We start from the raw sequence: 15,815 nt of genomic DNA, 5'->3' as shown, positions 1-15,815 counted from the left end.
TTCCCGGCATCCAGGCAGCCTGCAGGGTTCTGATCTAATAGGGCACGATTCATCCCCTTGCAACAACACAGAGCCATATTTCACCTGTCTGACTGTCTCCATAGAGAACAGAACACTGACCCTTCCTACTAACACACCTCTCCCTCCCTCCACCTATGGTATTTAGTCTCAGGACACATTAGTGCTTTGTCTTTTCTTCTCCAGTCTGCCGAAGTTTTGCTCTGTGTGGACTTCCTCCTAATAGTACTACTAAAACTGCAAAACTATACATTGGAAGATAGAGATGTCAAACAAGTGGATTATTCTGACTGCGGAGGGAACTTCTGAATATAGTTGAGGAAAGTAAAGTTTTTTTTTTTTCTGAAACAACCATAAACTGCTTAGGAGACAGTTTGACGTCTGTAGGTGAGTGTTTGTCGGGTTTTGGGAATGATCTGTTTGCTGGACTGACAAATTTTAAGTGGGCATCTTCACTCCTTAGTTTATGATGACATTTTTAGGATGATTTAGTGCACCTGATTTTTTTTCTTCTCCTGTGAAATTGGCTTCCTGTATGTTTGTTCCAAGGAATGTTGAGGGAGACCAACAAACCGTTCTCCTCTTTTATCTTGGAAAATGTGAATTTTGTCATCTATTGGCCCCTAAATTAAAAATGAGTTAAGTTGTTTAGCCCACTTCAGAGCCCTATACTATGAATCAAGTTTGAGGAGTTAGCAAGGTCAACTCTGAGATCAACTTGGGATAACCGGTACCACAAAAATGGCGTAGCTTTTAGCCAGGTACATTTCTATGGCAACATATCCTTCAGAACTAATCTGCTCCGAGGCAGGCTAATTCAGGGCTAACTCCATTTTATCCTGAAGTGTCTGAGCCACGAGTTGAGGACCAATGAAAACCGATTCTCTCCCTCTTGCAAAGATTGTGTCATCATACACTTCATTTGAGGAAGACTACTGATTTTAAATATTTTATTAATCAAATGTACTTTTTTGTGTTAAAAAATGCCTATCATATTAGTAATGACATTTAGTAATGACAGCATTTGCTTTCTGAACTGTACATTTTGCGCAATTGTGTTTTGAAATTTGTTAGCAGGCTAACTGACAGCCAACCATAGACACACAGTATAATCCATAGATGGCAGTTCCCATTCAAGTCAATGACACTGTCGAAGGCTTAGGCCGAAACGTTTGTCTGTATACCTACCATGAATGAAATAAATACTAAAAAGAAACCTGATCTCCTTTTTGAGTTGAGCTACACAATTTTGGAAGACATTGCTCTAGTGTACCCTTGAGTTTAACAGTCAAATTGCCATGGGTCGAGGTTCCAAAACCCTAATGGATTATGTCTATGATCACAATGCAATAAGCTATTCCACAGATCGAAGGAGCACTATGAGTGGGGAAAAAGGTGCTCTTGCATTGATAAGCACACTAAAGACTGAATTAATGATAAATCATAATTTATAGACCGCACATTTCTATTTCATACCATAGCCTGCTGATTTTGCCAGATAACCTTTTCTATCATTTATATTTTGGCACAAATGAAAACGTGGCACTGACTCACCCATGGATTGATGTTTCAGCATTGTCTCAATGAAGAGTTCGGGCGTTACAAGCCTGCTAGAGTTGGAGGGAGGCGGACGAGCAATATCCACCATCGTAGTACTGATGAAGCCTGACCTGGAATGTGAAGCTAGCTTTATAAAAGCCTGAGTAGATCTAGCTTGCTTTCTTAGTACACCCCTCAGGCTCACGTCTTAACTTTTATTGACCTTAAAGTTATTAACTCTGTTCTTTCTCTCTCTCCTCTCCCAGAAAGCCCTGTCCGGCCTTGTCCAGCAGTGACCCATCCGACCCTGCCTCTCTGACCCGCATAGCCAGCCGCAGCTACGACCTGCAGGAGCGCCGGCGTACGGGCAACATGACTGGCGCCGAGCAGGCCAAGTACCATCGCATCCCCACGGATGAGAGTGAGGCGCAGACCCTGGCCTCGGCCGACTTGGACGGCATTAAGAGTGAGTCTGGGGAAATGGAGAAACATCACTTTACACATTTCGGCTTGGTTTACAGATTAAGCCTAATCACGGACTAAAAATAATCTCCATTGAAAATGCTTCTTAGTCCAGGTTTAGGCTTAGTCTGTGTCCGGGAAACAGCCCCTACATGTTCAGCCATTCATTTGTTGTCGACTGAACTGAAGCAATGTTTTAGTGCTTACTTTATTGTATGTATCATTAAATTCAGAAGACATGTTGGTTCTCTCTTTTATGTTCAAACTTCTTGTACATTTACAGGCTGTTTTGTCCATTGGGAGATTTGTTCAGAAGCCCAGTACTCTAAACTCTCCCAGACCTTGGAGTGCTGCAGTCATCTGCTCTGCCAGATTAACTTTTAAAGACGGCTGTGAGTGTATGTTTGTGCGTGCAATTCGGCCTGTTTGATATCCCACATTGTTACCCTTCCAGCTGAGCACTGTGATTAGAGTGGAAGAACAGTCTTTGGCTCCACTGAAGGTCGGAATGCTCAGGACAGAGAAAGAAAGAGAGGGGGACACACAGGGGTACATTAATGAGGGGCACTATGAGTCAGTGTGCCCCCCCGTTGCCCTGTGACGTCCCCAGATCCAGGGGCACCAGAGGGGATTTACATCAGGGGGGGTCGACCCCTCAGCGGACAGCGGGCAGCTTATCAGAGTGTGGCGGACAGGAACAGAACAGGAGCGAAGTCCTCTAATTAAATTAGCCTGTTCCCGCTGTCAGCTGAGGCCCTTGGAACCAGGCCCAAGCCAACCTGGTGGCTAATTGAGAATGCTGCCCTTCTGGTTCACAAGTCCTGAGTCATTAGTGACAATAAAACAATGGGGAAGAGCTAAGTCATCTGAAAGACCAACATGAGAGGGAAGCTGATGAGATGCATGGAGATGATCTGATGTAGGTGATGTAGGTCCAGTGCCATCATGGGGCTACGTGACATAGATGGTGTGGCCTTTGTCCCCTCAGCGTCCGAGCATAGAGATCCTATTACATTACTAGTCATGAACCCTTCAAGTTTCAGAATGGTCCGAAAATGACATGGGTGACGCATTTTATTTGGGTATTTTAATTCCTCATTCTATGATCTTTTATTTTCTTCCCAGAACTGCAAAGCAGCCTGGGAAAGTGCCATCGCGGCTGGCTGCTGCTCAATGATTGGAATGATTAGATCACTCTCTCCTTCCCCTTTTTGTTCAACCCTCCGGTTGTTAGCACCTCCGCTAGCTAATGCGCTCGGACGGTTTCTACCTCAACCAGGTCAGGTGGTGGTCAAGGAATGGCAACTTTTTCCCCCCGCTTTTCTTCGAGCTCCAGTCCTGGACACGCAAGGACTGGATCTTGAGACTGTAGAGGTAACTGTTCCTCATACCCATGCCAGCTTTATGCCAGCACTGCGCACACCTCCAAGCTCCTCTCCTTCAACAGTGTTATCCAGTTAGGCCCAGTCCCACTCTGGGTCTGCCCAGACACTCATGCGTGCACCAGGAGCCAGACACATCGTGGAGCCTCTAGGGCGGACTAACGGTTCCAGTGGACATTGCGTTGAAGTCGGGACAAGTTACAACAACACCTTACAGCAAAACTTGGACAATGAACAAGAGGCTCACATGACAAAAGATTATACTTTGTTGCTCTCCAGTTTCACCCGCTGGGTTTTCCTAAAAGGACCAACAGGACAACTTGTTCATTAGGAGAAAATGCTGTCATTTTTTCCAAACCCTCAGAGTTGATGAAGGTGCTCAACGACCAGGGTGTTTCTCAAATAGGGAAAGAGGCCACTGATAAAGGTAAGGTTCCTACCTCTAACAGGATCATCGCACCCGTTGCCACTACCCTCTCAGATATACCTGAGAGACTCTCTGCCATCCAGCCTCCTTGTCCAGGTTGTCCTTCGTTTGAGGCCAGTCTGGTAACCCAACCCCACAGCAAGGTCAGGTGAAAAAAATCAGCTGCCTGGCCTCTGAGTGTGGGACTCTGAGATTTGACCTGATGGTGGGGACGTCATCCCAGAGCCAAGAGCTCACCGTTAGGAAGATACATTTTTGCGGAAAAAGCTACAACACTACAATGGATTCCTGACCACTGTTAGTCAGTGTTTGGGATCACAATCGCCACCACAGTCATATTCAAAACAAACAATAAGGGGATGTCAATACATGATAGATCAATATATAGTGACAATCGTGAAACTATTGCGATGCCTGTCCATAGATGGTGATTTTGCACTCACCTCTCCCATTTCTCACCTTTCACTCCTCAGGCCATCGTTTTGAGGATGTCCCTGGGGTACGGAGACACCTGGTCAGAAAGAGCACCAAGGGCCAAGTGGTGCATGTCGGCAAGGACCACCAGGAGACCAGCATACGCAGTCAAAAAAAGGACCGGACCCCACATGAGGTGAGTGTCCGAAAGAACAAGCAGTAGTACCCACTCCTTTGCTTGTGTTGGGAAACAGTGTCACATAGTCCCTTGTTTCAGATAGTATGATTGGGTTTTATTAATTTAGATGGTTTTCATGGATTTCCTGACGTTTTTGGCAAGGATGAAGATTTGAAGGTTGATGTTGCTGCTTGTTTTAAGACATTCCATGCAGGACACGTGTAGGTGAAGTTCCTCTTTGGAGACCAGTTTCTATGTTTTGCTCAGTTTAGACAAAGGTAAATAGGGTTCATTGTTTTCTTGACCCCCCCCCCCCCCCCCCCCCCCATCAACTGGAAAATCCAGACAATGTTTTTCCCCTCGTTCTCTGTCTGGGAGCAACCCCCCTACAGTATCTTATGTGGATAGGAGAGGGGGCAGAACACAATTAAAAATGAATTAATTTGTTATTTTCTTTCACACATCCAAAAGAAAGAGGCGGCGAAGAGTTCAGGTAACAAGACACCAGGTGCTCCCTGAGAGAGGGAGCCATGTTGTAGTAACACACACACACAGAGGCCCCCAACAACAGGTTCCTCTCAGGGTAGAGAGCGTGTACGAGCTACAGTGCGTGTGTGTGGGGAGATGTAAGGGTCGCCTGCTCTGTGCGCGGGTCTGTGTCAGTGTGTTGAGCCCACCCTCTCGCTCCTTCCAGTCGTTACCGCCAGTGGTTCTGTACCGTTCTGCCTCCCGGCCAGACGGAATGGTCTTATTGGACTACTCTGGCCATATGGCCCGGCCCCAGAAGGTGAGGCGGCTTAGCCGGCCAGACACAGGTTCCAGGAGTGTGGGTTTGCATGTGGCGCCGTGTGTCTGCACGTGAGGGTAGGTACAGTATGATCACTCGCTAATCATCAGTTATGTTGTTGGCTTGGTACTAAAACAGGTAGTGGTGGGTTGGGTCGCACTAACTCACCAGCCTAGTTTCTCTTTAACCAGCCTGTTGTGACGTGATAAGGCTGTAATGGTGCGATACTGTGTTTCTACTCATCAGAGTCTCTGCTATTCTACTGTATTTCTACTCATCAGTCTCTACAATTTCTACTGTATTTCTACTCATCACAGTTTGGATGTTCGGGAAGAACTTAATCTCAACGGAGCGACTGTGGTGCTCATTCAAATGGTTTTGACTGAAATAATGTTGCATTTACTAGTTGCTTCGGCTAGTTTCTGTCCGTGGCCTATATTTGCGAAGTGTATTGACTTTGAGGATAATTTCAATGCATGTTTATTGGGTGTTCCTAATATAACCGAGTAACACTGTTGAGTGTGTTTCTGTTTGACGGCAACATGCACCGTATACTTGGGTTCAACTACTATTTTAAAATCTTTAAAATCTTTTGAACATTTGCTCCAGCCTGCCTGGAATGCCAGATGGACTGGGTTTGCAGTTTGGGGACTATTTTATTGGTCCATTAAGCCAGGCAAGCTCAATCAACCACAAATAAAGTATTTAAAATAGTAATTGAACCCAGGTCTGATGCATTTTGCATGGTTTTCAGAAGTCAATAGGTTCAAGGCCTGGTGCCAACTACTTTCACGCTTGACATTTTGAAGAGTGAAACTAGATAAACACATATGGACACGTAGTTCTCTGGATATGCTTTCCCTTCCTTATAATGTCGACTGTCTTTAAAGAAACAGCATGATCCTGAGAAGAGCTAGCGTTCATTCTAAAATAACAGAAGAATATGGACAAAAAAGTGCTATCCGGGATCCTTGGGACGTCCCTACCCTAAATCCTAACCCCTACCCTTGCCTAACCTTAAATAGAACCCTTGTCTAACTTTAACCCTTGCCTTAACCATTTTACATTTCAACTTCAACTGGGTAGGGCCATCCCAAGGATCCCGGACCGAAGCAGATCTAGACACATTTAAGCTAATCGAAAACAATTTCCCCTGATTAGTTCAGTTATTCCAATCCTCACTGAATCTAATCAAGTTTGCTCAATAATAACTTGGTTTGAAGGAGATGCTGGTTTGAACATTTCAGACTCCTGGATGTGCATGGGCATCTACACTGAACATGCTAATATCATGGATATTGACTTGCATTGGTTTTTGGACAAACATGCTACAAAGTTAGCAATTGGAGACAGTGGTCACTGGCCAGGTAAACAAAAGAAAGGATTACTGTCTTACCTTGTACATAGACTGCTTACAGGGTAAGGAAACCAATATGTAATTTGGGTGAACTATCACTTTAGCGTCCATCTCTCCCTCTCAGGTGTTTGTGGAGCTGAACGAGCTGATCATGGATAAGAACCAGGAAATGCAGTGGCGGGAGACAGCGCGTTGGATCAAGTTTGAGGAGGACGTGGAGGAGGAGACGGATCGCTGGGGCAAACCCCACGTGGCCTCGCTCTCCTTCCGCAGCCTGCTGGAGCTCCGCAAGACCATCTCCCACGGTAGGAGAGGAGGAGAGAAAGAGAGGAGAGGGAGAGAAAGTGTGTGTGTGTGTACATCTGTGTTTGCCCTCACTGCAGTGACCCTAGTGTGCCGTGTCTCATCTGCCACCCAGGGGCGGTGTTGTTGGACCTGGACCAGAAGACTCTGCCTGGCATCGCCCACCAGGTGGTGGAGCAGATGATCATCTCAGACCAGATCAAGGCTGAGGACCGCGCCAACGTGCTCCGAGCCCTGCTTCTCAAACACAGGTACAGCACGACCACTACACCTACAAATCGTCTAGGACAGCTTAGTGAAAAAGACACTCTTAAGACGATCTCATCTCTTAGTATGGAAGTACGGAATACTGCCGTAGTTTTAGAAAATGTGTTTGGACATTACTGTATTTATACTCTGGCTGTTGTTTTTCAACAGATACATAAAACAAATCGCTGGAGTTCGTCTAACATTCTGATCTCATAGATGAAATGGCATTATTAGTTCAGCATGTCAATTCACACTGAACTTTCCATGCCTGTCCCCCACGCCGCCTGCTTGCTTGGTAGGTCCCACCTCGCCCTCTCTCACGCGATGTATCTCCTGCTTAACCTCTGTGTGCCTTTCCCTCCCTCCCCCCGCAGTCACCCGAGCGACGAGAAGGAGCACAGCCACAACCCCTTCCCCAGGAACATCTCTGCGGCCAGCCTGGGCAGCCTGCTGCCTCACCACCACAGCTCCAACCACATCCACCAGCCAGAGCCCTCCGTCACAGAGCCCCTCATGGGCTCGGCCAGCTCGGCGGAGCAGGAGACGCGCATCGACGTGGAGAAGAACGACGTGCAGGTACCTACAGCTCCGGGTTGATTGATACTATGTGGTTTACTGTGGCGAATGTAGGTTGGATAACTTATTTGACTGACAGAGAGAGCAGGCAATAACATTGTGGTGGAGACATGTTTATTTGGATAGATATGTATCTTCTAGCAGTACATGGTTGAGTCCCTTTTTAATGGTTAAGGTCTCCTGTTGGTCAGCTAGACAGAGACCTGCGTTAACTACGTTATGATTTGGTGTTCTGCAACAGAAGGAGTCGACTCCAAATATTGGCATGCACAGGTCCAAGTCCAAGCATGAGCTTAAGCTGCTGGAGAAGATTCCAGAGAACGCTGAGGCCACTGTTGTTCTTGTGGGTGAGTTGAATTCTTTCAAAAAGGTACCCATTGTTAACTGAAAACGAACCAGTAAATACTGGCTGAAACAGGAGTGTAAAATATTGCAGTTTCCCAGATACTCTGTTCCTCTTTCCAGGCAGTGTGGACTTTCTGGAGCAGCCCACCATGGCGTTTGTCCGGCTGCAGGAGGCGCAGGAGCTGGACTCTGTACTGGAGGTCCCCGTGCCCGTCAGGTTCATCTTCGTCCTGCTGGGACCCTCCAGCACCAACATGGACTACCACCAGATCGGACGCTCCATCTCCACACTCATGTCTGACAAGGTCAGCGTGGGACCAATTTAGAGCAGACCAATGGATAGAGTGCAATAAAAAACATTCCATGTTGTAATTTCACTGTTTTCAGTTTCCATTTATGTTTTCATTTGGTTTAACTGTTGTTACCTCTGAAACCTCACACAGGATGATGAGTATAAATCCTAATATGTCGTGTGTTTCCTTCCCCTTTCCATGCAGCACTTCCATGAGTCGGCCTACCTGGCGGATGACCGTCAGGACCTGCTCAACGCCATCAACGGCTTCCTGGACTGCAGCATCGTGCTGCCCCCCTCAGAGATGGGCGGTGAGGAGCTGCTCCACTCAGTCTCTCGCTTCCAGAAGGAGATGCTCCGCAAGAGGGAGGAGCAAGGAGCCCTGCTGGCCAAGGAGCCCAAAAGCCAGGAGGAGAAAGGTGGGGGAATTCTGACATTTAGGTCACAGAGAAAGGATGTCCTAGAAACTTTCCCAGCGTCTCAGAGCGTTACCTGGATGATAATGTTTTAAGAGTTTCCTTTTTTTTCTTCAAACCAACTTAATTTTTCTAGTGCAGTATTTGAAATTGAAGTCCATGTTGACACGGTCTGTGTTCATGTCTTCCAGAGGCCCTTCTATCGCCCGGGAAGCCGGGAGACGACCCCCTGCAGCGTACGGGACGCCCCTTCGGCGGCCTGATCCGGGACCTGAAGCGCCGCTACCCAAAGTACGCAAGCGACTTCAAGGACGCGCTGAACGCCCAGTGCGCGGCGGCCGTCATATTCATTTACTTCGCCGCTCTCTCCCCAGCTATCACCTTCGGAGGCCTCCTGGGTGAGTCCCCCAGGGGTTTAAGATGGCTAGCAAATTCTGGCACATTAACAGAAATGTTGATGAACGTACATTGTCCCTGTGTAAGTTCATTAAGTAAGGGGAACAATGAACAGGATGAAAAAACTAACCTCACCACAAATCCACCCGATACCAATCTACCCCAACCAACACACAACCAGACACTTAGCATGTGTTTAAGTCAGGCATTGGAGCTGTATTGAATGCTATTTACTAATGTTTTCAAATAATGTTCTTAGGTCGTTTCCTGAACGTTGCCTGTGCGGTTTCTTGACTGTGTGCCTTGTGGTAGGTGAGAAGACTGAGGGTCTGATCGGTGTGTCTGAGCTGATCGTGGCCACGGCGCTGCAGGGCATTCTCTTCTGTCTCCTGGGGGCCCAGCCGCTCCTGGTGGTGGGATTCTCTGGACCCCTGCTCGTCTTTGAAGAGGCCTTCTACTCTGTGAGTTAACTCAAACTGGATTCGGAGATGACATTCTTAACTACTACTTAAGAATCCCTTTTGTATTTCCCTGCCGTTGATGGTGTGTGTAACAATCATGTAACAAACCTTCCGTCAGTGTCATAACTTGTCACACCCTCTACCACTCTAGTTGCTTGTGTCCTAACCTCTCTCGCTCATATATATATATATATAGTTCTGTAAGGGGAACGGGGTGGAATACCTGACGGGCCGGGTGTGGATCGGCTTCTGGCTCATCATCATCGTGGTGATAATGGTGGCCTTGGAGGGCAGTTTCCTGGTTCGCTTTGTCTCGCGCTTCACCCAGGAGATCTTCTCCTGCCTCATCTCACTCATCTTCATCTTCGAGACCTTCTCCAAGATAGGCAAGGTACTGTAAACCTGGCGCTCAGTTGACTATAGTATTGAAACTGATAGAAACTATTTAGTGCCCTTATTAATGCTAAAAGCACTTGAATTTGTAGAGGGGGGGATCAAATCTGTCTCTAGATTGGACTATGCTCACAACATGGGGTCGAAATAATACATTGCATAATATGATGCAAAATGCATCTTACTGTGACACATTCTGTATTTTTTAAGTTCTGTATCTTACACTTGAAAGATAGTTTTTGAGTGGTATTTTCCTTTAACAGGTACGTATTTTGTGATTTGAGTGGCCCTGATCCGAGAACAAAGTGAATGGGACAGAAAGCCCGGCTATAATCCGGCCTTATGATTTCAGGAATGTTACTATTTTCAGACCTTTGCCAACACAAGACTTTGAAGGGATTATTTGTCTATGAATTAATCTCCATTCTCAGAACGTGTTTGTGCGGGGACCTTAAAGGTATAATGTCAGTTTTAATCTCTCTGAAGTCGTGTTGAAGTGATCTCGGTCGGGGGGAGGTAGTGTGTGCGTGCGTGCGAAGCGGTGCTTTAATGCGAGCCATTTTTCTGTGTCGCCGGGCAGATTTTCGTGGAGCACCCGCTGCAGCGCTGTTCCTCTGACAACAGCACGGCGGAGAACTCCACAATGGAGAATAGCCCCCTGGAGCTGTTGCTTGGCAACGGCACCATTTCGGTGGTGCCGGTGAAGGTCTGGAGGGAACCCAACACAGCACTGCTCTCCCTGGTGCTCATGTCTGGAACCTTCTTCATTGCATTCTACCTGCGCAAGTTCAAAAACAGTGCCTTCTTCCCCGGCAAGGTAAGATACAGAAGCATTATCAGGATGTATGTCAATTTAATACAAACTTAATAAGACTAAACATAATTATTTTGGAGTTTATTGTCGAATCACAGAACGTCCCTCCCTAGTGTCCCTTCATACTGTTTTTGTGTTGTTCAGCTGCGTAGGATCATTGGGGATTTCGGGGTCCCCATAGCCATCCTCATCATGGTCCTAGTGGACTACAGTATACGTGACACGTACACACAGGTGAGCAGTACTGCAATGACAAGAACTCCAAAGACCTTCATTAGTTTGTTAATTGAATCGTCTCGAATATGCTTAACTTCTGTTATACTGATAAATTCTATAGAACCAGTTTCTTTGAAGACATATTACGTCATGTCATTACCCTCTATAACACATGTCACTTTCTCCCTGACCTTGTGTAGAAACTGAGTGTGCCCAGTGGCTTCTCTGTGACTAGTCCTGAGAAGCGTGGCTGGGTGATCAACCCCCTGGGCATGGACACCCCGTTCCCCATCTGGATGATGTTCGGCAGCATGCTGCCCGCCCTGCTGGTCTTCATCCTCATCTTCATGGAGACACAGATCACCACGTGAGTCAGTGTCACACACACCTCTCTCCCATCCTCTAGGGTCTTCTTTCCCCAGATATTCAAATCAAAACAAATCCAACTTTATTTGTCACATGCGCCAAACACAAGTGTTGACCTTACCATGAAATCCTTACTTACAAGCCCTTAGCCCTTCTTGAACTGCACTGTTGGTTAAGAAAATATTTACCAAATAAACTAAAGTAAAAAATAATAAAAAGTAACACAATAACATAATTAAAATACATGGTGTGAATAGACGGTATATACAGTGTGGTGAGGACATGCATGGAAGACATTACATTTGATGTATTATATATTTATCAGATTTACTCCTTCTCAACCATCTGCCTCCCTCCCTCCCTCCCTCGCTCCCCAGGCTGATAGTGAGTAAGAAGGAGCGGATGCTGGTTAAGGGTTCTGGCTTCCACCTGGACCTGCTGGTGATCGTGGTGTTAGGGGGCACCTCGGCCCTGTTCGGCCTGCCCTGGATGGCCGCCGCCACCGTGCGCTCCGTCACGCACGCCAACGCCCTCACCGTCATGAGCAAGGCAGTCGCCCCAGGGGACAAGCCCCGCATCCAGGAGGTCAAGGAGCAGCGGGTCACAGGGTTGCTGGTGGCCATCTTAGTAGGTGAGTGTCTTGTCGGCTAGATGTAGAGTAGACTAGAATGGAAGATGTTTGGCGCTTCTAAAAAGTTTAACGTAGCTTCCTCCCATTGACTCCTCCCTTCTCTAGTGATTTGAAAACATAGGATAAAAACAAAATATACAAGCGAAATATCTGTGACTTTGCTTCTGTTAACTTGGCTTTTCCCATCAGACTAAAAGAAGAGGCAACTGTAATAGAGTATTGAGATGCACTCATGTTTTCAGTCATTTCTCTATCTAAACTCTTCCTCCCTTGTCCTCCAGGCCTTTCCATCGTGATCGGAGACCTCTTGCGTCAGATCCCCATCGCTGTGCTGTTTGGCATCTTCCTCTACATGGGTGTGATGTCACTCAACGGCATCCAGTTCACCGAGCGCCTGATGCTACTGCTGATGCCCCCCAAGTACCACCCAGACCACACCTACGTCCGCAAGGTGACCACGGCACACAGTCACAGAGAGAAACTTAGAGCAGTGGCTCTTGGTCCGTATGCATTATGATCTGAAAGGCAAAACTGATTCTAGTTCAGAAACCCCTACTCTGAGACACTTGTTGGTTCCCAAAACTTTTTTGGCCCTGATCCACCGACTAGCTAGTCTGCCTGATACCAAACTCAAAGTCTTCCTGACTACAGAATCTGGAGAGGCTGATATGATGTTGTAGGCACGATGCGTTGATAATGAAGGGGGGGGTGCATTTTCTTCTGTGTGTTTTTCTCATTCAAACACAACGCATACAGCCACACACAGCTCCCAAGCACCGCCCCCTTCCATTACAGCTCAGTGGGTCACAGCTGTCCTTTGCTGTGTACCACGTGGGTCGCATCAGCCATGCTACTAAGCCTTTCCTGTATAATCCACTATATAAACCTGTAGAAGCTATTTACCCCAATGGGATACCAGACTGTGTATATATACTGTATGTGTTATACTGTATCATATGCATGATTTTCATTGTCCCATTTCATGTGTATTACGGTAATCCACCACATTAACCTATAGTCACTGTCCCCCCCCCAGGTGAAAACGCTGCGGATGCACCTGTACACGCTGATCCAGCTGGTGTGTCTGGCGTCGCTGTGGGCCGTCATGTCCACCGTGGCTTCGCTGGCCTTCCCCTTCGTCCTCATCCTCACCGTGCCCGTTAAGATGTTTCTGCTGTCACGCATCTTCACCACCCGAGAGATGCAGTGTGTAAGTTAGCCCACACGGCGGCACACTAGGCCCATTCACTAGCTTTAGGCCAATTCACTAGCATTCAACCTATGGGCCCTGGTCAAAAGTAATGCACTATATAGGGAATAGGCTGCCATTTGAGACCCATCTACTGTCTAAACTCTGAGGACATTTGAGGAGAGGGCCTTATGGCACATTATATGAAAAGCGTAGGGAGTTTCTACTTGAGGCTGTCTGATCTGCTTGTTCTTCAGGGGGGTTTTAGGCCTGGCTTGGCGTAATGGACTTTTTACCCTGTATAAAACGCTGTACATTTGATTGAAGAAAGATTTACAATTCATCTACCTAATTCAAATCAATCAATCTTAATCAACAGTATAGCTAGTGCCTTGCTCTAACATTCTGCTCTCTTCTCTCCCAGCTGGATTCTGATGACGCGGAGCCCATCTTTGATGAGAGAGAGGTCCATGACGAGTACTCAGAGATGCACATGCCTGTGTGACCCACACCATCATATGCCTACCTATCGCTGGATTCATCCCGCAGTGGCCAAACCAACCTGCCAATCACTCTACCAGCCAATGAGAAGCCTGTCCAAGGAAAACCCTATATACCCAATTGACAGACCTTCAGACCATCATTGAGCTCTGTTGGTCCTGGCTTCCATTGATTTAACCACACCTGACCTAAGATGTCGTATGCAGGCTTGGTTCCCTTTCAATCTCATTCACTTGGACAGAGTTCAATTGGATGCCATGAATGGATGCCATGAATGATTCAAAGTTTTCATGACAACATACAAGCGGCCTCATGATGACACACAGCAGCAAATGGAGACCCATTATAGGGGGCATATCATGTCATCGGAAGGGGTTAGGGGTCGGAGCACTTTGTGGCGTTAGGGATGAATACCGACTGAAAGGTCCAACCAGTTCAGCATATTTATTTTATTCATCATCCATGTTTTTATATATTGCTACATATTTTTTTAAATATCAGTGGAGGAGAGGTTAAAATTGTGCTATATAGATTTATAATTTCAAGGTTTATTCCAATGACATGAGATATATATATATATATATATATATATATTAGTAAGTTGTTTAATACACAATGATACATTTTTCAACCCTGAGAGGGTGCGCTGATTCACATTGAATGTGTGGATGATTACATATGGGATACATTCCTTGAGTCAATATATTTTAAAATATTGATATTTGATTTTGTTCTCTTTATGTTTAGCTCTTTTAGCTCACTAAGCGCCTTATTAAGAAGACGATAACTACTGAGGAACGTTGTAGATGTTGCCTTATTTGTTTTAAACGGCTGTAATTTCAACAGCCACTTTTAAGCTCTGAGCACTTTTTAAGACACCAAATTTGAATATTTGTTTTTGTGTAATATTAAATTAGTGTTTCATATTTGCCTTTAGGTGTCTTAGTCTATCAAATACTAAGCTGTGTAAAATAAATACATAGAAATGTAAGGCATCTATCTCCATACCATTCCATTAGCTAGTACGGAAGGAGTCAGATTTTTATGTTTCCAAACAATTACAAAGGAGACACAACCTGCTCCGACTGATATCAAGCTAATAAGGTAGTGGAGTCCTACTGGTTTTACCAGTAGTCATTACAACACAGTACTTAACAGGTCCGCAGTCACAGCGGTCTTGTGGAGATGTGATGAGATGTGGGAATCTGTCTGTGATTGTGTGGTTTGTTCTGGACAGAGAAAAGATATGCAAAATGCATGTTTTTTTTTTTTTCAGTTATAATCATTTGTTTTCATCCAGTCATCATCTGTGCTTATTTGGCCGCTGTGGTGCCTCAAGCTTAGCGGCAGAGGGGAACCAAATGTAACCAAAGTACACATGGTAGTACCAAATGCTTTCAAAGTACTGTACTGAACGTAAATGTAACTCTCCCCAAACTTATTTTTTTATGTAAATTGACCGGAACTAGTTGTCCGTCCGTATATGTAGTCTTATCACATGTATTTGAGGTACTGAAGTGGGATCCCATCTCTCAAGTGCTACACATTTCTGAAGTACTGTCTACATGAAATAGTTATACAGGTAAATGCCAAAATAATGGAAACACCTGAGTAAATGAGGGATACAAATGATATTGAAAGCAGGTGCTTCCACATGTGTGGTTCCAGAGTTAATTAAGCCGTTAACAACCCATCATGCTTAGCGTCATGAATATAACTCGTGGGTGAGCTATTATTTTGGCTACCATGGCTTTGCCCTCATAAGATGATAATGCCCCCATCCACAGTGCACAAGTGGTCACTGAATTGTTTGATGAGCATGAAAACGATGTAAACCTTATGCCATGGCCATCTCAGTAATGCTTATGGGAGATTCTGGAGCAGCGCCTGAGACAGTGTTTTCCACCACCAACAAAACACAAAATAATGGAATTTCTTGTGGAAGAATGGTGTCACATCCGTCGAATAGAGTTCCAGACAGAATCTATGCCAAGGTGCATTGAAGCTGTTTTGGCTCGTGGTGACCCAACGCCCTATTAAGACACTTTATGTTGGTGTTTCCTTTGTGTTCACAATGAGGGTGATAATGCAGATGCAGTATAT

The 15,815-nt window shown here is 45.8% G+C and overlaps 1 protein-coding gene across 2 annotated transcripts in view; it reads left to right on the top strand.

Moving 5' to 3' along the window:
- LOC120051131 (anion exchange protein 2-like) overlaps window positions 1–15,544 on the top strand; it is a 41,803-nt gene extending 26,259 nt beyond the window's left edge. For both annotated transcript variants that reach the window (XM_038997819.1, XM_038997821.1), the window contains exons 5-22: window positions 1,824–2,023; window positions 4,302–4,438; window positions 6,689–6,869; window positions 6,983–7,118; window positions 7,491–7,692; window positions 7,934–8,039; window positions 8,158–8,342; window positions 8,535–8,748; window positions 8,937–9,143; window positions 9,454–9,602; window positions 9,799–9,993; window positions 10,576–10,812; window positions 10,954–11,043; window positions 11,226–11,392; window positions 11,769–12,022; window positions 12,304–12,473; window positions 13,059–13,232; window positions 13,636–15,544. In XM_038997819.1, coding sequence (XP_038853747.1) covers window positions 1,824–2,023; window positions 4,302–4,438; window positions 6,689–6,869; window positions 6,983–7,118; window positions 7,491–7,692; window positions 7,934–8,039; window positions 8,158–8,342; window positions 8,535–8,748; window positions 8,937–9,143; window positions 9,454–9,602; window positions 9,799–9,993; window positions 10,576–10,812; window positions 10,954–11,043; window positions 11,226–11,392; window positions 11,769–12,022; window positions 12,304–12,473; window positions 13,059–13,232; window positions 13,636–13,716 — 3,085 coding nt within the window. In that variant the 3' untranslated portion in view covers window positions 13,717–15,544. The remainder of the gene's footprint in view (window positions 1–1,823; window positions 2,024–4,301; window positions 4,439–6,688; window positions 6,870–6,982; window positions 7,119–7,490; window positions 7,693–7,933; window positions 8,040–8,157; window positions 8,343–8,534; window positions 8,749–8,936; window positions 9,144–9,453; window positions 9,603–9,798; window positions 9,994–10,575; window positions 10,813–10,953; window positions 11,044–11,225; window positions 11,393–11,768; window positions 12,023–12,303; window positions 12,474–13,058; window positions 13,233–13,635) is intronic.
- Window positions 15,545–15,815: the final 271 nt, after the last annotated feature.

This window comes from Salvelinus namaycush, chromosome 7 (genome assembly GCF_016432855.1).
Source record: "Salvelinus namaycush isolate Seneca chromosome 7, SaNama_1.0, whole genome shotgun sequence".
NCBI classification, from domain to species: Eukaryota; Metazoa; Chordata; class Actinopteri; order Salmoniformes; family Salmonidae; genus Salvelinus; species Salvelinus namaycush.
This window is presented reverse-complemented; position numbering and strand designations above follow the sequence as displayed.